The following is a 23,892-nucleotide window of genomic DNA, read 5'->3' as shown; positions in this document are numbered from 1 at the left end:
CATCACGTCCAGGCCACAGGACACGATATTACTGATTTATGAGGCAAACTGCTACTCTTCTACTTGCCTAACATCTTTATTTAGTGCCTAACCCAAACCCAACCTACCCCTGATGTTTTAGAGCCTAAACAAAACTAAACTGCACATTTTAAATCTCACATAATTCAGTGTATGAATATGAGATTTATCTTTGCAGAAGAAATCTAAACCAGCCATTGCTGATTTTTCTTGTGAATGGTAAATTATTAGCAAACAAAATTTGGCAGACACAAAGCAAAACCTCTGTCAGACATTCTGGGAATATCAGGTAATAGTTCAGGTTCTGTAAGACTGAACAACTTTGTTCAGCTTAATTTCTGTTATACCTTAGTGTCATAGTCTTGCCCTTTTTTTTCATTTCTGCTCCAGGCTCCCAACAAACCCAAACAACAAACCTCCAGTGACCATAAACTCTATGCCCCAATGCATATACCTTCAGGTCTCTAGTGAACCTGGTTCCCCTTTGTCCAGTGTCTTGACTGGTTTCCAACCTCTTACGTGTAGTGAGTTAGACTCAGTTGCCAAGTAACCAAGAGTCGGCCAATTTCATACCTGTCCAAAACCAAGAGTAGGCCAATGTCATGCCTGTCCAAGTCCAAGAGTCGGCCAATGCCTCACCTATCCAAATCCAAGAGTCGGCCAATGCCATGCTTGTCCAAATCCAAGGGCTGGCCAATGCCATGCCTGTCCACACCTGTTTCTCGGTGGATTGTTGAGCAGCCTGTTACTGTTTCTGTGAGGACAGACTGGACTGTTGTTCTGGCTGTTTCCCTTCTGGATTTGCACGACATCTGGCGTGTTTCAACTGACAACTGTGTTCCAAAGTTGACCCACATGGTTGGACATCCCCTTAGTTCCAGAGACAGCCTTTCTGACCTTTGCCCCGTCCACTCCAGGGGGTGATCATCCTTGTGAAGCCCCTGTGACTCAGAAGGGACAGTCAGTCGCTCAAATCCATCCCACACCAGCTCTTAAGCCACCTGTTTTATAAATGGGCCACTTGCTCAACCTCCTGAATTAGTCCTTCTGCATCTTCATTGTCTTCTGGAGTGGTTCCATTCCTCTCCTGCTGGCCATCCCTTCCCATTTCTCTCTCCCCTCAAATGCCCCTACCACAGCTCCTTCCTTCCTTTCTTTCATGGTCCCTGAAGCATTGACTTTTGTATCTGTACAAGTTCCTTCTCCCCACTACAGTACACTACTGTTACAATCATAGTAACAAGTAAAATACAAAGTTACTTACCTGTAAATACTCTGTTACTTTTATAATTACTTCCCCACCATGTTATTTTGTTACTCTTATAGTTGACAGTAGTAAACATGACTACCATGTTACCAGTTACCTTTTCCCACTGGGCTGCTACAAGAGATGTTAAAGCACCTAGCTACCTGGTTACCTGCAGAGAAAGGTAACCCATGGCCCTACCTGTGAGGCTCACCCTCATCCTCAAGTGAATTATGTTCAACTGTGGTTCAAAAATAAACACATGTGGTTTACACTCAGAACTAGTCATACATTTGGGTTAAAGCCCACCTTTGAGACCCTTGAAAACATTTTACATGTGATTCAGTAAGTACTCCAGCAGTGGATGGATTAGGCACAAAACTTTTCTGCAGTTTTGGACTCACTTTTAGTTATCAGTGAAGAATTGTTAGTGTCAATAAAATGTCAAATTTATAGTCAGTCTTTTGGGAGATCTGTAAGAAGTCTTCCAGTTAGACGCAAGAAATAATGAGGCCTCTGTAACTTATGCAGTTACTTGTCATCTACCCTACTCACTGATCAGTGTCATTATTAATCACGACTGCCATTTGCAATGAACACAATGTTGCTAAATCAACTCATAAGGTTAAACTGCACAAGCTTGTCATTCCAGTAATGGGACCATGGATCCATTTATCACATTAGTGTTTGCCTTTATTTGACAGCTGCTGCAACACCGTTTGAATCCTGTGCTGTCTCCTGAAAATGAGAGCTGCATGTTTAATAGAAATCTGATGCATTTATTTCCATAAATAATATCTGAACTGATGGGCCGCCTGACTGCTCTTCGTGCACACATAAACACCAACCCACACAAGTCAAACAAATACAGGTGTACACAAACTGATACAAATTCACTTGGGCATGCATGTGCAAACACACAGAAAGCAAACAGAGGTTTGGTGATTCTCCTTCCAGCACTGATAAGTGTGTTATGAATCATTTGTTTTCAAGGTTTCTGTTCTTCTTCTTTTTGGTTTGTAAAAAAAAAAAAAAAAAAGAAAAACCTCTCATTTTTAACAGGAAAATGCCAGGAAGAATTTTGTATGTTGGTTTGGCATGGAGATGAAAACAAATGCTTTATATTCATATTTTCAGAGTAAAACAAGAAGCATGAAATGTAATATTACAGTTATGAAAAGTCAACATGCCATCTATTACTAGTTTTAATGCGGTGTAACATGAAGTCCTTGGCTGCACAAGACAGAAAACTGAAAATCCGAGCTGCATGTTCCCTAATTGTCTGAGACAGTTGAGTGACCACATTCATGTCAAGTGTGGGATTTTGCAGTTTAAACACATAATAATACCACTGTTAAAGCACAAATCCTCAACAGCAATGCAGAAAGAAGGAACTAATTCTTATTGGGCTTTAACCTCAGGTGACCGTAAGATGACAAATTATTTGTCTTCTAGAAATCCTTCCAACATCCTGCATTTCACAGATAACCACTCTCAGGTATTCATCACTGTTGTGATGTTTGTAGGGTCTTAAAATGCCTTTAATCCCGGCACAGCATAGAAAAACAACTCTGTCTGGAACAAGTAGAAGCACAGGATTAATAGCTAAGAAGAAACGTGTGACAACATTTTAGGTGATAAGACACCCACTACACATTTTTTGGAGCTATTAATCAATGTTCATGACATGTTTTTTTAATGAAACACACACACACACACATTATCGTGACATAAACTTTGTGTGACATGCTGAGCTTTATTCCAGCAATTAATGAAAACACCTAATTTCAATAAAGACAGACCGGGTTGCCAGACAGCCATAAAATATAATACAATACAATAGCCCAACAATTAGAAAAAGGGAAAAAAAAGGAAAAAAAAACCTTTGTAAAGCTTTTGATTCTCACTGCAGTGTTATTTCATTGCATCCTCAGGCCAAATTAATGAGTTTTGTCTTGGTGCTATTGGCTATAAGCACATTGGCTGTTGGTTTATGTAAAGATAAACGTTCATTAGTTTTGAAAGATTATACAATGGTATTTTGCAGGTTTTATAGCAGCAGCTGTACTTTCTTCAAAATAAAAACCATTTTCATAATGTCACATTTTATACCTACTGAGTAACATGAAGGTAGCCATACAAGAATTTTTTGAACTTTTGTGAGTACAACCTCACAGTAATGTCCTTTGATTGTAAGGCAACGAACATAAATTCATCTCAATTTGTGGTTACAAAAATATGCCAGAATTTTTTAAATGCCAGTGAGCATGTTTTATGTGAAAAGGGTTGTATGTAGTAATGAAGCCGCCAGCTTTTCAACAGAGGAAAAATATAGTTTCACTATTGTGTTACAATAACTTGATTCACAGGCTTGGTTTTATTTTAAAAACCTGCATCCATACAGCACTTGAATGACTTTCTAACAGAGAGGTTATCCCGAACTGCTGGAGACATAATTTAATAAATGAACCACATTTCATTTCTGCTGTTTATGTACTGTGTGTATCACATTGCATTGAATAAGAGCCTGAAAAGGTTATATTTGTCAGCCAACAATTTGTTTCTAATCAAAGTTTGAAACAGTATCCGACTCATAAATGTTTAGCTGTTGGCTGCTTTGGTCAGTTTATTATTAGGGGTTTTTGGAACAGATTAAGTGACTTTCACATGACCTGTCCAGCACCAAAATAGCAGGTGGACAAAGTTAGGAACAATCTGAAGAACATAACAAGCTAAAGAGAAAGGAGTTGGTAAAAGCCAAACCGGAGCTATAAGGAGTGTTAAGATTTGGTCGGCCGGAACACAACTGTAAACAGCATAATAATAATGTAGCTTTGTGGCTGCATGATTTGTAAGAAGGTAATTATTAATAACTTCTCTCAAGGCTGTATGTATGCCAGCTTCTTTTGGAGTTCCTCTGCTCCCTAGAAGCCCAAAATCAATGTCTGCAGCGTTTCAAACAATATATGGAATTCATTACAGACAGAGTTCCCACAGTTGCTGCTTAGATTGGTGATGCATCTTTTTTAAACAACCACAATATCAACATATGACACAATCGATTGCTTTAACAAGACATGTTGGTAAATGTTAATAGCTGATTGAAAACATTTTTCAAACAGCTTTAACAAACAGCCATAAATGTTAAAATGGGGTAGCATGAAGGACCTTTGTATTAGACTGTACAGTATTATGAAGTTTAATATTCCCAATAATAACCTTTTTCTTTATGATAGATTTTGGTGTTTAGTCTGTTTAAAACACTCACAGTCACACATCAGGTTCCACTTTCTCAGAGCTGTCGGTGAATCTTAATTATTCCAGTATGAGTGTCTGATCCTTAAGGGCTGTTTTGAGAAATCATGTTTCTGGATTTTTTAAATAATGTCACTTCAATAACACTGCTAATCTTTTTTATACCTTCCCAAACACAAACCCTTATCTCTACTAATCTAATGTCCATAATTGTAAAAATGGTTTTTGGCTTTCATTTTTAAACAAACAAGTCAGTATTTTTTTACAAAAGCCTCTTGCTGCGGGCTCATGTTTCACCTTCTTGGCCACTGAGTGGCTCTTCTTAAACGTTTTGACATTTAGTGCTGTGTTCAAGAGCAGCTCGGTAGTGGCTGTTGAGTGAAGGCAAAATATTATTCATTCATTTTCCTCAGTCGTACTTTATTTGACACTCAAGATGTTTAAACTAGCATAAAGCCTTGAGGCGACGGAGTTATCTCCCACCTACTCTGGAGACAGGTTGGCCCTGCACTCTATTGCCTCTGAGGAATTTAAATGTACCTGTAAAAGTTGTACATAAGTGTTTCCCCAAGGCAAAACCGACACCCAACATTCGACGTGCTGAAATCATCATTTGGTCTATCAAACATCCTCTCCTGTGAGGCCAATCGAAATGTGTAAGACCTTGGTCGATCCCTCACCGGAGGTTTTCTGCGGTATCGGCGTTTGACTCGCTGAGAAACACCAGGCCTTCAGCAGACTCTTACTCTGGACTTGTGCACTTTGATCTGTACCACTGACAGATGATGAGGAAGTTGACAGTGCCCTGTAGCAACACCATGAGGAAACGGTGACACCGTTTTGGGCTGAGGGATCTGAGATATTTAATGTGTGGCCTGAACTCGATGAGTGAGAGGTGATATGTCCCTGTGGTTTAGCAGTTTTTAAGCAGCGGCCGCGGAGAACGTTGTGGAAGGCTGTTTTGAACTCCCGGCTGAAACACGGATAGATAATAGGGTTTATGCAGCTGTTGAGGTAACCCAGCCAGAAAGTTATTTTAAAGATGGTTTCAGAGGGCTTACAAGATGGGAAAATTGATCCTAGAGAACACACATAAAGAGACACTGATTAAAATGGGTATAAACACACACCAGTACAAGAATAAAACCAGGCAGAACCGGAAAACACTTGAGAGTTCAACATCTGCTAAGGCTGAACAATCCCCTAAATTATTACAGCATATCATTTAAATACTGTGTTCTGCCACTTCATGATCTTTAGAGAATATCTACAAGAGTGAATTTTTGTGCTGAATTTTATAATGTTGGCCTGTTTATGCTTCAACATGTTGACATGCACAAAGCCAGGTGCACAAGTAAATGTAAATTTACTGTATCTGACCTTATCTCCCAGCATCAGCATTAAACCTCACAAATGATCCTACAGCTGAATGGGAGCAAGTCCCTGAGGCCAGGTTAAAAAAGACTGTTAGTGTTCAGCAATTGCATGTGGGTGTCATATCTGGATGACCACACTGTTATGCGTCCACACACTTAAATGTACGAATGTTAAATTTATGGCCACTGGTAGCAGTTTTTTTGAATGGGCCTGTTTTTTGCTGTGCATGTGTGAAAACATGCACAGGAAGTGAGTCCTTCCAGTGATTTCACAATATACCATTAATATACACATTGGGAAATATGGTGCTAGACAGGGGAAATAAAAGACTGCTAGGAAATAAACATGGCTGCAAACAATGTAGGATTATTGTGGAATAAAAAAAATCACAAAAAGACAAAAGAAAATGTGAAAATATTTCCTGAGGATAATAATGCATTTAGCACACTGGATGCATACAAACGGTTTTGGTGAGAAATGACTGAAACTCTATTAGTTTGAAGGAAAACTCCACAGGGGAGCTTTAAATTAACCGTATCTTTTGCAATCTGCTAGTAAAATGCTATTACATTTTTTTAAGATTGCTTGGAGTTGTGTCGATATCGTCTGGCTACAATTACTAGATGCATTTCTAAAAAAACAACAACTGTAAACTGTTTTTTTTACCATGTTAAATGAACATTAGATGATAGGCAGGACTGGTACTGTTAATAAATCTGTAAAAATATTCAGGGATACGATAGACCAAGTCATCCTAAAGAACAGGCTCTAGCTTCTAGCCTTGTCTAATTATTGTTACTGATGAAGACGTGAAAACCACAGACGATTAATTAAATGATTAATTAGGAGTGATCAGTAAGTGGTATCTGCTTCAAAACAAATGTATACTGTTATTTATACTTCATTATATTATTGTTAGATAATGAAGAAGTTAAACTAACAAACAAAACACATAATTCAAGGCCGAACGATAAAAAAACACTAAGCTAATTCCAAATACAGCTTGGGCTGTCATGTGCAAAACAGATTTAGGTAAAAGCAATGCTTCACAGCTGCTTTATACACTGTTGCAATCGATGATCTTTCACCTCATTTTATGATCTTGGTAAACACACTATACAAGCTATTTCAGTACGGTAGCACCTGCCGTGAAATGTGGGTGGCCATCATGCACAAAACACCCTTTCCATCTGAAGAGTTCAGGAAAAATACAAAATAAAATATTCAGGGGCTTTTCAAACCCTCAGTCTGGGAATCTCAGACTATCATTGCCTCAGAGCTTGAATGAGTGGTGTGCTTTGAGCCATGAAGGTCTGTCTGCATTGAAATGCATAACTATCCTCTGATGACTGGCTGCCTTGTGAGGTTGCAGGGTGACTGAGGATGCCTCCTAGCATTACAGTCCATTAGCCCTCTTGCTTGTTATCTATAATAGCTTTCATAGAAGGGAGCCATAGTTTGGTTCATTCCATTTCATCTCACAGTAGAAGCCCATTCTGCTCCGATGTGATGTTTTATTTGGTCTGTTTAGCTGCTTGTAATTGAATTTCTTCATGTCCCTTCTGAGAAACTCAAGCGGTAGATTTGAGGCACCGAGGGGAAAGAGATGGTGTGTTTGTAAAGCAAAACATATAATCAAGCAACATTATATGAATAATTCAGGCCTCAACAGCTTTAGAAACACAATAGTTGTAGCTGAAGTGCTAACCCACGGGTGGGCTGCTGTTAGGTCTGCAAATGAAAGACTCATATGGAGAAATCTCAACACCTATTGGATGGATCGCCGTGAAATACAGCAAGGATAGACATGGTATCCAGAGGCTGAATCCCAGTGACATTGGTGATTCTTATAGTTTTTCTGTAGCACCATCAGCAGATTGAAAGTTTATTTAAGATATATCTCAACATCTACTAGATGGACTGGGAAAGTTTTGGTTCCTAGATGATGAAGTCTGAGGAAATTTCCTTTGACCTAAACAAATTACCAAGATCTCTGGCACAGAATAGTTTCCTCCCTTAGAATAAACTTGAATAACTTAGATTTCTTAACTACTCTTGTTCACATTAAATTTCAACGTGTGCAGTACTGTACTTGGTTTATCACCAAATACTTGTAAAACTAATATAATCCCAGATGTCTCAGCTGTACTTTGAGTTTAGTGCATAGTAACACATGTTAAGATAGTGAACATGGTAAATAAACGCTGTATTGTAGCATGGTCACAATGAGCATGTTAGCATGGTGACAATAGCATTTAGCTCAACATTCTTTTAAGTGAAGCCTCTAGCATGACTGTTATATATATTGTATTATATACTGTATTATGCACTTGTTTAAATAGTTTTTGTCCAATAGTCTAGACCCCTGTAAATTAAATTATGTGTATAGCAGAATAATATTTCTGCCAAAGAAATATTTGATCAGGTTTTTCCCAGCAGACATTGTGACGTGTGATAGTTTGAAATAGCTCAGTAAAACAAAAGCGCTTTATACAGTACATCAACAATGAGAGTGTTCTACTGTACTCAAGTGTCCCTGCAAGTTAGTGAGCCAGCACAATACTAGGACACCAATAGTGAAGAAGCTGAGTGGAATCCAGCCATCACCGTATTAAGTATTTACAACTGTGCTTATTCTACTGTGGTATGTAAGAATGAACGACCTGTTCTGGTTCCCAAAATGTCAAAAAACTGATTTGTCCATTTGGTAAAAGACCTGTTCATCAGTTTAAGAAAGCTAGCAGCTTCCAGTCTTGGGTACAGAAAACATTTGTTTACATTTGGATTACATATTGGGACTTCAATACAAGTAGTTTTGAATGTAAACAGGTGTGGGGGGTTGGGGTGGGGGGGTGGAGAAGACAATAAAAATGGATCATGTACAAGAACATCATCATATACCATGTAAAGAGCATTGTTCCAGTTTTAGCTAATAGTTATTTCCTATCTGCAGTCCCCAGGTAGGTACACATAATACACAATAGACGTTGATGTATTTTATCCCTGTATAGTAGATTTTCCCCTCCTTCAATAAGATTACACTTTCTGTAACTGAATAGATTTTTTAGGAGTAATCTCACCATCTGTGACCTGGGAGGTACAGTAACTGCTGGCACTCTATTACTCTTAAATACACACAGGTCCACACTGACAATCACTTATTTTACTCTAGCAATGAGAGTAATTTCAGATGCAATTAAGATTTTAGATTAGGCTTGACAATGCTTGCTTTCTGTCTTCTCTTACATTTATGATAACATCATGTTCTCTGACAAAATATAGGTATAATTAATAAGGCAAAGAGTTGAAAATATCTGGAAGTTCATATCAGTGAAAGCAGAATGAATCTTAATTGCATTTCTTTTAATTTTACTTCTGACACTGTCTATATAAAATTGTTTATTTATTTATTAAATTATTCTTATTTATTTTTTACAGCCAAAGCATGGTGTCAATGACATATTTCCTTTGTAAATTAGGGTAAATCATCAACGAAATTAAAACATTTTATTATAAGGTACATTGATGTGTACCTGGCCTGAAAAGCAGTATTTTACTGTTCTCTACTCTGATGCACCAAAGGTGTCACGGAGTAAAGACCAACCTTTCACATCATTGCAGCAATGATTTATTTAGTGTTATTTCATATTTCCATTCACAATAATGGGTATATTTGTCTCGCATTGTGTATAATATTGTTAAATAATGGGGTATCTAATTCTGTAGTATCTGAATTATCTACAGTGAAAATATACAATTTAGCAGACAAAGAATTTGTTGATGCAAATGGACAGAAGAGTCTTTCAGAATTCTGCAAATACACTGAAGAAAGCCAGATGTGTTGTAAAATGGCCTTGGGTTTTTGAGATTTGCCAGGGGCTTTACTTTTCAGAAAAGCAGACACTCAACTTTATGACTTGAATGTACATAAAAAAATATGAAAGGTGCAGACTGGGGTTATGTCAAGTTCAGTGCAGAAGATGAGCTTAGGAGGTACCTACCAATGGGTAAAACCAAGAAAAAAGGAAGCCAGCACAGGATGAAGCAGCCAACAACAATGCCGAGGGTCTTGGCTGCCTTCTCTTCCCTTGAGAACTTCATCAGCCTTTGCAGTGAAAAGGTGGAGCGTTTATGCCTCTCTGTAACCTCATCATCCTCCTGTTTCCCTGTCTGAGCGGCATTCCCTCTGTGTATCCTCAGCATCACCCCATCTGTCTCAACCGCTTCTCCCTTACTGCCCTTCCTGAAGGTATTTGTCTCTCTCTTCGCCACAGTGTACACACGACAGTACATGGCCAGGATGATGGCCAGAGGTATATAGAAAGATCCCAGTGCTGAGAATAAGGCGTAGCCAGGCTCCTCTGTTATTCGGCACACCGACTCATCCTCTGGGTCAGGCTCCTTCCAGCCAAACAGAGGACCCACAGATATAGCTGCAGAGACTCCCCAGAGAGCAGCCACTGCTGTCAGGCCTCGGCGTCCAGTAGCTATGGCAGGGTAGCGCAGGGGGTAGCTGACAGCCAGATAGCGGTCGATAGAGATCACACACAGGCTGAGGATGGAGGCAGTGCAGCAGAGGACATCCAGGGCTGCCCAGACACTGCAGAAGGACCGGCCAAACACCCATCTGCCAAGAGCCTCTGAGGTGGCAGAAAAGGGCAAGACAGCAGAGCTGAGCAGCAGGTCTGCTGCAGCCAGGTTGGCAATGAAGTAGTGTGTCACCGAGCGCCAGTGGTGGTGAAACAGCACTGACAGAATTACCAGGATGTTGCCCAGGACCCCAAACACTGCAAACACCACCAGCACCATCCCTAAAGCCACAGCCTTGGCTACATCCACTTCTGGATGGGCGGAGGAGCTGCAGTTGGGACAGTAATTTGCAGCAGAGAAAACACTCACGTTTTCTGCAGGAACCATTCTTGGGTCCATTAAGTTGTTAAAGGTCTTGCAGATTAATCACACCCATGCCACAAGTGTTCCTCGGCTCATCCCTCTGCCTTTCCTGCTCCTGCTAATGCAGGAAATCAAATGTTTATTGCTGCATAAATTGCTCTTCCACTTAATTTGTACAAGCTGTGATGTTTGCCAACACTCGAGTGTTCATGTGGCTTTGGCCATGGTTTGTTGGCAGGATATCATTTTCAAAAAGAAACACGTCGACAGGTTGACATACTGAGTCCAGACATGCTTAAATAACAAATATGTTTTAGGTGGCAGTCCCTTATGGATTTAGGATGTCGCGCTGAAAGACTTTAGTGTAAAAAACCTGTTAAAACAAGAAAAGAGATAAAGTATAATTTACAACACATTTGTAATCCGAGGTTTGATAAATACTCAAAACAGGCTCATCTAGCAACATAAGTGATGTGCTTTCTTTGGCTGCATAGGAACAAAACAAAATCTCACACTTAAAATAGAACATATTAAAGGTAAATTGCTAAACAAAAATCATTACAGAGCAACCCTTTGTGATTAAAGGGTAAATATATCACTCAATCTACAGCCTTTTATATTTTCACATTATTTTTCTTTTATTACAGCTGCATTTGTGAAAACAGAGGTTTTGCTTGAGTGAACTAAGTGGCATTCACAATTTCCTTTTCATCCAAGAATCATTATATCCTGCCTGGCAACCAGAAAACATCCCAGGATTAATATCCGATTTTTGCTTAACCTTTATTTAACCACAAAGATCGATTGACTAACGTAGAACATCTCTTGACAAAGACTGTTCTTGGTGGAGAGGATTTTAATACTAAAGAAAAAAAAATCACAAGGGTAGAGGTAAAGACAAGACCGCCGCAGAGGCAATGATATTCATCGGGGGCAAAAAGAAATCATCTGTGGCATTATGAGAAAACCAGCCAGCCATGTAGTGACTACAAAGACAAATGAAGGCAGAGATCATTTTTTAAGGGCTGACATTCAGCCAGAGCCTGCGATGGCTTTCTTGAAGGTCTGCAAGCTGTGCTCTAACTCAACCACTGCATGACAGGCCAGGAATTGAACCTTTAGGAGGGCACTAAATTATAGCTGCCATGGCTTCAGCTACTGATAGTCCCACTCAGCGCCACTTTCAGTGAACGTGTTGCACATCTGGGATGTCACAGAGTGTGATAAACACCGGTGAGGCATGTCGTTCCCACAGGCAAAAGGAAAACAAAAATAAATAAAAAACGCAAAAAAGCCTTCAGAAAGCAGAGTCATGCTTGTCGTATGTTCGTGCTGGATCAAAGGCTTTCTCGCTGCACGTCCCACTGAGAGGCAAAGCAAAATTCACCCAAGTAAACACTTGATAGAGGGATTTCCGCGTCAGTGGCCAGAGGGCAAATTGAAATGAAAATAGGCTGAGAATGGATATCTTGGATTGTTTCAATAGAATGGCTCAATGCAGTGATATCTGGTATACTGTACTTCTGGTTATAATGAGATTTCTTGGAGGTGAAGTGCCTGCAAAAAGAGATTAACTGCACCTAAAAAAGTGTATTTCCTGAGCTCACTTGTGTACACCGACTGGGGGTAATACTGTATAAGCAATTAAACATACAGCATGATTACTAAACTGAAATCTGCAGAACTGTATGCCTCAAGACAGTCTTATGTGTATTTAAAGACACATCTAGTAAAGTTAAAAACCAGAGCAACAATTTTGAGACGGGTGACATGTCTTAAATCTGCTTGACTGACATTTGGATGTGCTGTGTACTGTAGGTGCCTGCATCACAGCTCAATCTTATAGTAATAATAGTAATAACTCCTCTACATGTCTTTTCACCTCAGGTTTCATTCATTCTGGTATCGGTATGGAAAAGTTAGCATGGTGAAAGCAGCACTGTGACAAAATGAAGTGCTATACACTGTGTTAAGTGACCTTTTCAGTCTGTTTCAATATTAAATGCCTCCCCATGCCTAACCCCATCCTGTGAGTTTTTGGTGACTTGTATTCATATTTTCCTTCCTCCAGAACAGCAGGATTAGCAGAAAAAATGTAAATGTTGTTGAGCTATTTGTTGAGCAGTAATGAGACAAAGACACAAATCCAAAAACCGACCTGACTAGGGCTGAGTTCTGAACTTACTACTTCTTCTGTACGACACGGACTGAATTTCTTCAATACTACGGAGTGTTTTTCCATTTAATACCAAAGTTACCTATAATGACTGACACACATCCCCTCTAACAACAAATATTACAGTAAAATGGTACAAACCTAAAGGAGCACTTATATAGCGCTTTACAATGTTGCATTCACCCATTTACACACACACTGATGGTGATGGCTGCCATGCAAGGTGCTCACCTGACCCAACAGGAGCAACTTGGGGTTCAATGTCTTGCCCAAGGACACTTCAGCAGCAGGGATGAAATCCCTGACCCTGTGGTCCACGGACAACTGCCCTACCAACTGACCTACAGAACAATACAGATATTTGTAATGGATATTGAACAGTTGCAAGTCTTGTTGAAGGCTGCATACTTACTAGCTCACTGACGGTGATCAGATTTACTCCTTAATTTCGAGGTTTCTACTTCCCATTTCTCTTTTTTACAATATTGTTTATATATGTAAGAAAACAATGTTTTTGTTGTAAAACTGCTTTAAATTTAAAAATCCAAACCTGATAAAGAAGTAGAGTTTAATTTTGTTTTGTTCAAATAGACGTTATAAAATTTGTATTACAAAACTGTTTCTGTATCAATCTCTAATTGTTGGTATTTGTGCAGGCATTGAAAATGTTTTTAACAATAGCCAGCCCTGGTTTGTTAGTGCACTACGCTAAAACTAAGTCAGTCTAATCCAACAGTCCTACTGTCAATCCTCCTTCATGACATTGAAAACTGCTTTTAGTGTAAAAATGCAAAGGTGCTAAAAAATAAATATCAATATCAGTCCAGTGTATTTCTCCAGATACTAAACTGGCAAAGACATAATGTGACCAAGTCCTTTAATACTTGTTGGGTGAGTAACCTGACTTGCAAATTAAACTGTGTCCTACTATGGGACCATTAATATGCCACGGTGTTGATTACTCTGTCTTTAGGGAGCATTAAAACAAATCCTTTAATTCTCTTTATCCCTACATTTTCAGGGCTTCAGCTCAGTCTTGAATCATTTCAACCCACATTTTGTTGCCCACCACTGGCTATCCAGCTGTAAATGTGTCAGATGTCACAGACTATGTGATTGTGTTGAAAGTTTTCAATTTAAGCATTTCTCTTTCACTAAGGTACACAAAGCCTTGGAGAAAATACTCATGAGGGAAACAGCTGCCTCAGATAATTCAGAACCTTCTTTTTAAAAAGTTGTTGCAGATCTGAGGGGTTTTTTTTCTTACATATAATTTCAGCCTAGTCACAAATAAGATTTCAGCTTTTATTACAACCTTGTTAAAAGGCTGTGCTGCTTCTTCTTTAAATAATTACAGGACTATTTCCATTCTGTCTGTGCTTGCTAAAATTACTGAAAAACTTCTGAGTAACCAGTGGGAAGAGTTGTTACATGCTAATGTAATTTTGTCTGAGCTCAGTATGGATTTAGGAAGCAGCACAGCATATCATTGCTGCATTGATGGTTGAGAATTACATCACTGTGGGTTTGGATAAGAAGCAAAGCTGTGCAGCTTTATTTATTGATTTGTCTAAAGCCTTTGATACTGTGGATCATGTCCTGCTAAAGCAAAGGTTACAACATAGGGTTGTCTAACCAAGCAGTAGGCTGGTTCTCTAATCATCTGTCAGAAGAGCTTCAGTGCATAGGCTTACTGTTTTTTAAAGGAATACCCCAGGGTTCTGTGCTCGGCTCACTTTTATCCTCATTCATGACGACGGTATTTACAGTACACAAGTTCTGAAAATGAATTGGTTTAATATACAGTAGCTGTACACCTTTTTTTTATAGAGGCACTCCATAAAATTCGGTTAAAGGTTTTACAGTCTCTGCTCACATCAAGTTAGACTGATTCATGCCACTTTTTGTGCAGTCTTGTTACATGTGTTACACCAACACGAGTTGCATGTCCCACAGAAAGTTCTTGGTACCTTCTTTCAAAGGGACTAGTCCAAGAACCTGCCAAGGGATTAAAGGCCATCCAGTGCATAGTAACCTTTGCACTTCCACAGAAGCGCCAAAGCCCCTGGAACATTAAACAAAGTTGCCCCCCACTGTCCAAACTCACCCCACACCTGACACTCATGCCCCACTATCTATATTTGTATTCAAATGACCACTGCAGCAATAATCTACAGCAAAGTTACTGCTTTTTATAGCCAGCAAAACAGTACAACTGTCAGCTCCACGTGTGAAGTTCTGGGTGGAACCTGACCAATCAACTACATTCAATAATACAGGCTCTACCCCAAATGTTGCTGAACCTAAAGAAAGAACTACCCACAGACTACAGACATTTTTAGGGGTATTATTGTGGCCCAGAACTAAAAATAGACCCTGGTTTATCAGGAAACACAGGTTGTTCATTGGCAGAACCTGTATACAGTATGCGCCATTTCCTCCGAAGAAAATGTGGCTTACTGTTTTTTAAAGAGGAAACTCAAGTAGAGAAACTAAGTTCCACTAAAGATTCCCAGTGCAGGAAAAAAGTCCTTTTGGTCGATTAATGTCTGTCATACATTGGAGTCTTTATCACTGTGCTCTGTACTCTAGAGTTGGGTGGCTATCTCTCTCGATGTGGAGTTTGAGTAACCGGTGGGTGTTATTTATTCATAAAGCTATTTTATATAAACCTCCCTGATATCTTTGCAACTCTATTTCACAAAGCTAATCTTCCAGGCATAATCTTAGATCACAGCAGGGCAAATGTCTGCTGAGGGTCCCTACTGTACAGAGAAAGATTGGTTAGGAATGCTTTCATGGTTTCTGCACTGCCAACTTGGAATAACTGCACAAGGGAATAAAATAGGCATTGCGACTGAATTCAAGTCCATACTAAGATCTATGGTGAATGATTCTTTTTCTCTTTTTTAGCTTGTTATAGCTTTGTTAACATTGACCCATGTGTCACAGCCTCCTCTGTTTGTGTCCTATTTAAACAATTTATACACTATTGTCTGTTTTTGTACAGTTTGTGTGCAGTAACATGCTGCTGTATTAGCTGGGTCTACCTTGAAAAACCTATGTGGAATTGATTAGAGTAAATAAACATACATTGAAAAAGAAATTTATTGATTAATTGTTTAAGTCACTTATCCAGCAAAATTGCTATTGCTGCTTGTCACTAGTGAGCATTTCTTTTTTATATTATTTTAAATAGAATAACTTAGGGATGAAGACTATTAATAATGTGTAAAACCATAATAGATAGTGTATTCATAACTAGGTGCAGCTCTAAGGGCATGTTCCTTCACGCATCCGGCAGTGAGACTCCATTCATACCTCATTCTCTGCAGATAAAATTTGATTAAAAACTATCAGTGAACATCATTACGCTTCAGTTTGCATCTAAAATCCAAAGGTGTACCTTTTAGATTATTTCATTTGGGGGCACTAATGGAAAGATGGTTGCCCTTGAAAAAACTTTCGTGCTCAGTCTGAGTGACCATTACAGAAATGAAACAAGTCAGCCTAATAACACTATGATTGGAATCATAATTAGGGTTTTACTTTATGAGAGAGAGTATTAGCGAGCATATTAAATGGCTTAATGTAGCCTGACAGAGGGTATATTAAATCAGTACACCAGTTCACAGCCAAAGTACAACTTTATTATAACAAATGTAACAATCACAATATTAATGTAAGCCTTTTAACATTTTTTTAATGCAGCAGATCAGAAAGTCATAATTGTTTTAAAGCATGTGTTTGTGTTTGTTGTACCTCTGTAACATAAAACAAATGTGCACTGTGTCATTGTGTGCTTGACACTAGGCTGTAGCAGTCAGCAACACCTACTTTCAAAATGGATTAATTTATTAATAGATTAAGATAAAATATAAATAAAAAACTCCAATCAAGAGTTCCTGCACATAGATACAATTTCGTGAATAGCTAGTTTTTTCTGAACAATTGTTCAAAACTCTCAAAAATGCAATTTAGTGTGATGTTAATCAGAGAGATGCAGCAAATTCTCACGTTTCAGAAGTAGCTGGAGCTAATGTGCGTTTGCCATTTGTTTTACCAGAATATGTTTTCTACAGGCTGCAGCATCACATCAAACAAGTGTAATCTCTTGACGTACGCTCATGGATTTCAGTCAGTGTAGGCAGCTGTGGAGTTATTTTGAAACCGTTGCTACTGTAATATACTGTAAGAGTTTGTGTCAGCTCTCCAGAGCACTGCACTTTCATGATGAAGTGAAATCCATTTCCTAAATATTGTATACTCTCTTGGGGGGAACAGTCATTCCCTATAAACATTAGCTTCACTCTTCAGAAATTACCACAAGTGTATTGTCTGTCATCCATCTGAAGAGGTTGTGCTGTTACCATATAATGAGCTTAAGCTAATCATTATTTCATATAAATATATAAATACTAAGATTTTCCTCTCATTTCCCATTAGTGCCTTTTAAGATGGCCTACCAGTTGAGAGAAATTTTTTTGACAATAATTCAAAACGAATCTGCAAAAGATTTGGATTTGAATGATGAATATGAAAATAAATAAATATGTAAATATTGCTCTTTACTTTTATCATGTTTGAACACTTTTTAAGTATGCATGGACTAAACAAATCCTGAACATTAGGCTGCATAAATTAGAATCACCAATTGATGGTAAAAATAAAGCAATTTACACAATGGGCTCATCAGTGGCCTATTTAAAAAAATCAAAAGCAATCACAACGTCTCCCACCTGAATAAAAATAATCAAAAATAATCATAATGATCCATTATGGAAAGGAGAAGTCACTCAGCCGGTGAAGGAAGCCGTGGAATGAAGGGAGAAGAAAGCAAAACAGAAGTCTTACCTTCGTCAGAGCGCCCACGTCTTTCTGCACCGGGTTTTAAAGGGAAAAAAAGGGATAAAACTGAGCCCATTTGTGTCTGAATGCAGTCGTGCCTCAGCTCAGAGAGCAAAGTCAAGTGCTCCCTCCCTCGCGCCATCCTCCAGCCTCCTCTGGTGAAAAATAAAGTCACAGTGAAGACCCCAGCCCCCCCACCCCGTACATGCTCACAGACCACGCCCCCTGACCGCGTGGGGCTCCATTAACAGCGGCACACGTGACCTGTTGTATCGTGGTACCGTGGGTGACCTTGAGCCAAACGACGGCCAGTCACCAGCTGGGTATGAAGACGTTCATAACCAAACACGCGTTAATAAGCACCAGCAAGCCACAAAAGCATAGTTTTAGATTTGTTATGAATTGGAACTTAAGCTACTTTTTTAAGTGCCGAATATTACAGTGAAAATATTCCAGTGACAAAAGTAGTGGTTTTATTGTGGGGCTGTACAGTAAAACCGGTATCAATGAAGGCATGTTGGGGAGGGGTCTGACTGCAAAGGTGTTTCCACCCACCTGCTTTTATGATGATATTCAAGGGAGTGGAAAAAAGCATAAATACAAAAAAGAAGTCAAAATATTGAACAAGCAGTAGTCTGGTTATATAGTGGTCAACTATATTATCCTTACGTAATGTTGGTGTAGCCATAAAAGCTAAATATGACATATAACTACAACATAAACATATTGATATGCATGAATTATTGAATTAAGGTTTCACTTAACTAAAGAGATTAAAAGCAGCCCCAGATGAAAACATCAGATCTTTGTTACATCTTTAATATTTCCCCACATTAAAAAAACATAACAATTACTGTATATTTCCATTATGGTTTCTATGTTTTTTCTTTTATTATAATTAACCATATTGCATCTCTACAATGTTTTCATGATATCCAACTGTGGAGTTGGCACCACCAGTTGTTTATCTTTGTGCTTCCAAATTGTAATATTTAGACTCTCTGACAATAAAGGAAGAAAAAGACCATTAATAAGCCTTTAATTTTGGAAGGTCTTTTGCAACTTGCAAATCATGGTTTCTCTAAACCAGGACCACAATCTTTCTTTACTTAATAATTAATAACTAATAATGTATTTTTGGTTTCTAAAACTGACCAAACCACTCACTATTGAAGGAGCAAAAGCTTATGAATCTAGTTTTGGAAGTTAATAATAAAGACTTCTGCCTTTAATTTATGCTGGACAGGATACACTAAAAACTAAAGATTGGATTCCATGACAATTCCATTTTCCACTGTATGTGTTCATAGTCCCTGATGATTGATGATTTTGGTGAACATTTACTCATTATTGACAGATTGATTATCCCCAGAGGATGAACAGCTGACCCCCTGAATAGTGGATAACTCATCTTACTTCCTGAGGAACAGCTTCCCTGCTAAGTGATAAGCCTACTACTGATAATGTTAAAACCATGAAAAACACCCCCATACATAAATCACACAAAAGAATGACAGAAGGTTTCACATATTGTAGTTCTGTAGCTGATGGCTGGGTGAGTTAAGTAAAAGGTAGTGTTCCGGAGGCATTTTACCCAGTCAGATAATTTAAAAAAATAAATGCTGCTCCAGGGGAGGGGCATCACTATCCTGTTGGCATCTGTCTTTCAATCTGCAGAGGGATACCAGATGTGCTGAGGCAAACCATAAACAGGGTTGGGATGTGTCCACCACATCAATAATACTTCAAGGATGACTAATAGGCTATTTCTCGTCTCAGGTTATTGTTTCAGGTTGAGTTAGTTATGGTCTGTGCAGCGATGTGACCACATGTGTCTCAGAGGCTGCTGAGGGCCTGTGCAGCAGTGTTCACATTGAGATTTTTTTTTTTTTTTTGCTGTCCTCTTCTACCTCAAATGCCAGGGTGAAAGCATTCATCTTCAGATGACAGAGTTGTCTCATAAGTCCACTGCTGCTGGGCGTATTGATCATGTGTATGGATTTTTCTGGCAACTTTATTGCAACTTTCAGCATTCATTTGGGGCTTCCTTATATTGTCCTCAAATTGGCTTCCTTCAGTTCTTGCCAAACCTGACTGACAGAAAGCAATGGGTTGTTCAGAAATCGGGGGATTCACACTTGTTGAACAATTAAGAAAGTAATTAAGAAAATACTTTAGTAACAAATTTTGCAGATGAATTAGTTCAGCCAACTGACTTCAAATCAACATCAGAGAGTTTTGTTTTGGCAGGAGAGCAGTCAGTGTTGAGCTTGTCAACATTTGGATTCTTATGCTGAGAACGTTGACTTCTGTCACTAAACTGATGTTTATCCCCGACTTTGAACACTGTGAACAGAAACACATATTTATACTCATCTCATGGATACCAAACAGGTTCTGCCGCCCCAGAGCACGGTGGAGAATATAACAGTTTGTAGCTTAACATTCAGAGATGCACCTGGTATGTTAAGGTATTTTGTTGAGCACACAGCTAAATAAATCTTCTGTCTACCTAGTATAAAAGCTTACACTTAATTTTTGCTCCAACACGTCCCTGCAAAGGTTGTTGCGAATGGAAGGTTGTATCCTAGGAAGCACGTTATTAATGTTAGTGACATGACTCCATGGATAGCAATGCCACTCTGAATTGGCCCAGACTGTCTCAACAAAATCCTAACGACCCTGTCTAAACCCCATTTCCTAAAAGTTGGGATGTTGTCTAATGTGTAAGAAAAAAAAAAGAGAATTCATTGATTTGCAAATCATTTGAAACCTATTTAGTACAGAGAAACCAGCAGCACTACTCAGTAAAGTTGTGGCAGGGGCAACAACTTGAAAAGTTGTGTAATGCTAAAAAATATCCAGGTGTCACATCTTACAACTAATGAGTTAATTGGTAACAGGTGACTATCAGTATTGGGTATAAAACATCTCAGAGAAGCTAAGTCTTTCAGATTTAAGGATGAGATGAGGCTCGTCACTGGGAAAAACAAGAGACTGTCCTCCTGCCAAATGTGACATGGTAGGTCATTTGTACAAGAAAATGAAAACAACCAACATAAACTATTGTAGAGTGACACGTAGGGAACATAACATAGTCATAGTATTTAGAGACAAAAAAAAATTTTTTAAAAATTGCCAGGGGGAGGCTGGGGTGGGTGGATCGTTCAACAAAGCAGAGGACTTTCCCACAGGAGACTGGAGTTAGAGTCCAGTGTCCAATGTCCAGTTCTGTGTTTGTACAAGTTTAATCCAGCATTTGTGAGTGTTTGGAAGCCAAAAAGTATTAAACTATTTAGCAGTTTAGTAACATTTTGGTGCTTGGCGCCAAAAAGGTGCAATTTCCACAGATATGTGTGAGCATGTAAAAAATATGTGTTCAGCACTTTGCAATTTTACATTGAGGTACAGGGGGGAGGGACCGGCACAGTGCTTAACAAAGCTCAGTTCAAATGCTAGCATCAGTGATTGTGTGTGGATGTATTAATGCACACAACATACGTAATCTGCACATATATGAAGGCACCATTAATGCTGAACAATATTTACAGATTTTTTAGCAACATATGCTGCTATTCGGACAACAGCTTCCTCCGGGAAGAACTTTACTTACAGCAAAACAAAACTAAACCACAACATGGTTTAGGGCACAAATAATCTGGGTGCTAAACTTTCCTTCCTGTAGTCCAGATGTGTCACCCATCGAACACGTGGCACATTATGAGGCAATATTCAGTGTTTTTTGAATGTAGACTTCGATAAGCATTGTCATAAAGTTGTGTTAAAAAAACATAAAAAAACAGCCCTTAACTGACAGAGTGAGGATTTCTTGCAAAGTTTATAAAATGACTTAAGCATTCAAACTGCACTTTAGACTTTTAGACAGTTATTTCTTCCTATACTTGCTATTCCCTTGTCTTCCATCCCTTGATCTGTACGAGTTTGAAAGGTAATGTAGATCTGTGTTTTGTTGCTTGCATGAGCAAACTCACACTGGTGCTTACCTATGTAATACCAGATGCGACTTACTTGAAATTGAAAAAAAAAAAAAATCTGACTTTCTGGTCAGTTACTTATCCTGCAAGTAGAAACATTCTTGTTTGTGTTATTCTGCAGTTTTCCCGTTTGACTTGTGCTACCTTTCTCGAAATCATTCAATTTAAAGGCTCTGGCCGTGGGCAGACAGGCACCTCAGAGAGCATTACGGCCTGTGGTTTCCTCTCATAGCAGACGTTCCCTTACATTCACCGAGTTCAGACCTTAAACTGATTACATTTTAGGAAAAACCCACTCTCTCCTTTCATTGCCAGGGGAATGCAAATATGCGCAGCTCCAGCCACCGCTTGGCAAAGAGAAATACATTTCACTGTTATCAGCTTCAGTTGGTTAAATGCTAAATTATTCATTGGGAGGTAAAGGCTTGCCCTCGTGAGATTAGTGAGCCTAATTGTTCATCCAGTTTGCTGCTTTAATGCAGGAGCGGGTCTGGCTGAACACCAGCATTCTGGATGATTTCTTTAATGAGAAAAAGAGACATGACATTCAAACTATTTACAGAACTCCTTAAACTTTTAATATATTCAACTTAGCAATAATGACTAGTTCCAACTTTGCAAGTTGGGAAAATGAAAGGGAATCGAGACATCAAGCTGGAAGAGTACCGCTGATGTTTACTCCTTAGAACACTGTGAAAAGAAACCAAAGACCATGAAGACAGATAAACTTAAAAAACAAAGAATCCTCATTAGGTTTTGCCTTGTGACATTTTAATGACATTTGAAAAATATGTTTTATTTTACTTTCATATCATTTTACTTGCCTGTGATTGGTCTACATATAGGATTTTGCAATATTGCAGTAGCAAAGCTGCCTGTCATTTCATGGCTTCTGGGTGGTTAAGACAAGGTGCAATCTTACTAGCTTTTGTTGCAGGTAAGTACTGTAGCAAGGGATTGAAAGCCAGATTGAACGGAGTGATCAGGAGGTAGAGCAGGTTCTACACAAAGCACAGGGTAGACGGTTCGAACCCCAAAATGCTCATGTGTGTCCCAGATTTTTAAGTCACTTGCCTATATGTAAATGATGGCATTCATCTGCTTGATGGACTGAGGTGTGTAACATTAGCCAATGCTTGAATGGCAAATCTGTCAATAAATAAACTGATCATAGGTGGGGTAACAATGCTGCAATGGCTATGTGACACAGATGCTCTGGACCCATCTGACACCATCTGAAAGCACAGTACAGTCTCCTTTGTTTTTGCCCTCAGGTGCATGAAAACACTGTTAGGCTAAACAACAGAGAGTGACAATGCTTTCAACGGGCTGAAGCTGAAAGCAAAACAGATGCAGAACCAGATATTTAGTTTTAAAAAGCAACACAATGTAGCCTATACAAATAATAATTGCTGATTTATTATTTCATAAAGGAAATCTTTTTTTTTTAAATATTGTCACGAATATTGTAATTTGGCCTTTCTATTGTGGTGATAGCCTATCATGAATTTTGCAAAGGCTCAGAATTAATGTGGATTGGAACAGAGAAAAGCTGAATTCTTATCTCAAATTTTGACTTACCATTGCTACAATTTTTCTCACTATGACAAACTTTTTTTTTGTTTATGACCTTTTACTGGAGGAAATTGGACCCAAATATCCAGCCTCTCTGGTTGGGCTTGCAATGACATATATCAGGAGCTTATCTGTTCACTGTCACACTCATTTTCTAAAAAATAAATTAATTTGTTTTATTTATTTTAACTAATTATGTTTCCTACTTGGGAGAAACATTAATTTCACATTATTATATTGTATGGAAAAAAGTAGATAAACCTGCAGTAACAAATGATTTGAAAGTACTTGAACAAAACATAGCCTGGTAGCCTTTGACATGAATTTTTTGCGCAATGTAGATTTTGGAGCAAGAATGTAATTGCATAGACAGCAGTTTTTTGTCTGGAAGCAACTGCCAAAGGCTCGAATGTTACAAAGGGAAACCACAGTTTGCAGTACTGTCATCAGGTCCATTTTGCTTTGACCTATTTTCATTTCAATGTCTGTGTCCAAACTTTTAGATAAGC

At 38.7% G+C, this 23,892-nt stretch overlaps 1 protein-coding gene across 1 annotated transcript; it reads right to left on the bottom strand.

Moving 5' to 3' along the window:
- Positions 1 to 4,763: 4,763 nt before the first annotated feature.
- adra1ab (adrenoceptor alpha 1Ab) lies at positions 4,764 to 17,971 on the bottom strand. Its single transcript, XM_067485068.1, has 3 exons — positions 17,820 to 17,971; positions 9,898 to 11,162; positions 4,764 to 5,598 (listed from the first exon to the last, which is right to left on the bottom strand). Exons 2-3 carry the CDS (start codon positions 10,823 to 10,825, stop codon positions 5,141 to 5,143), a joined length of 1,386 nt encoding a protein of 461 aa, XP_067341169.1. The 5' UTR covers positions 10,826 to 11,162; positions 17,820 to 17,971; the 3' UTR covers positions 4,764 to 5,140.
- Positions 17,972 to 23,892: the final 5,921 nt, after the last annotated feature.

Source organism: Channa argus, chromosome 18 (genome assembly GCF_033026475.1).
Source record: "Channa argus isolate prfri chromosome 18, Channa argus male v1.0, whole genome shotgun sequence".
Taxonomy (NCBI): Eukaryota; Metazoa; Chordata; class Actinopteri; order Anabantiformes; family Channidae; genus Channa; species Channa argus.
The sequence above is the reverse complement of the archived record's forward strand: the minus strand, read 5'-3'. Positions and strand labels throughout refer to the sequence as shown.

Coding starts and splice junctions, on each gene's coding strand:
- adra1ab (XM_067485068.1), bottom strand. CDS start 10,825: ATGGACCCAAGAATGGTTCCTGCAGAAAACGTGAGTGTTTTCTCTGCT. Junction 5,599..9,897: donor TTTCTTGGTTTTACCCATTG/GTAGGTACCTCC, acceptor TGTGTTCTCTAG/GATCAATTTTCCCATCTTGT.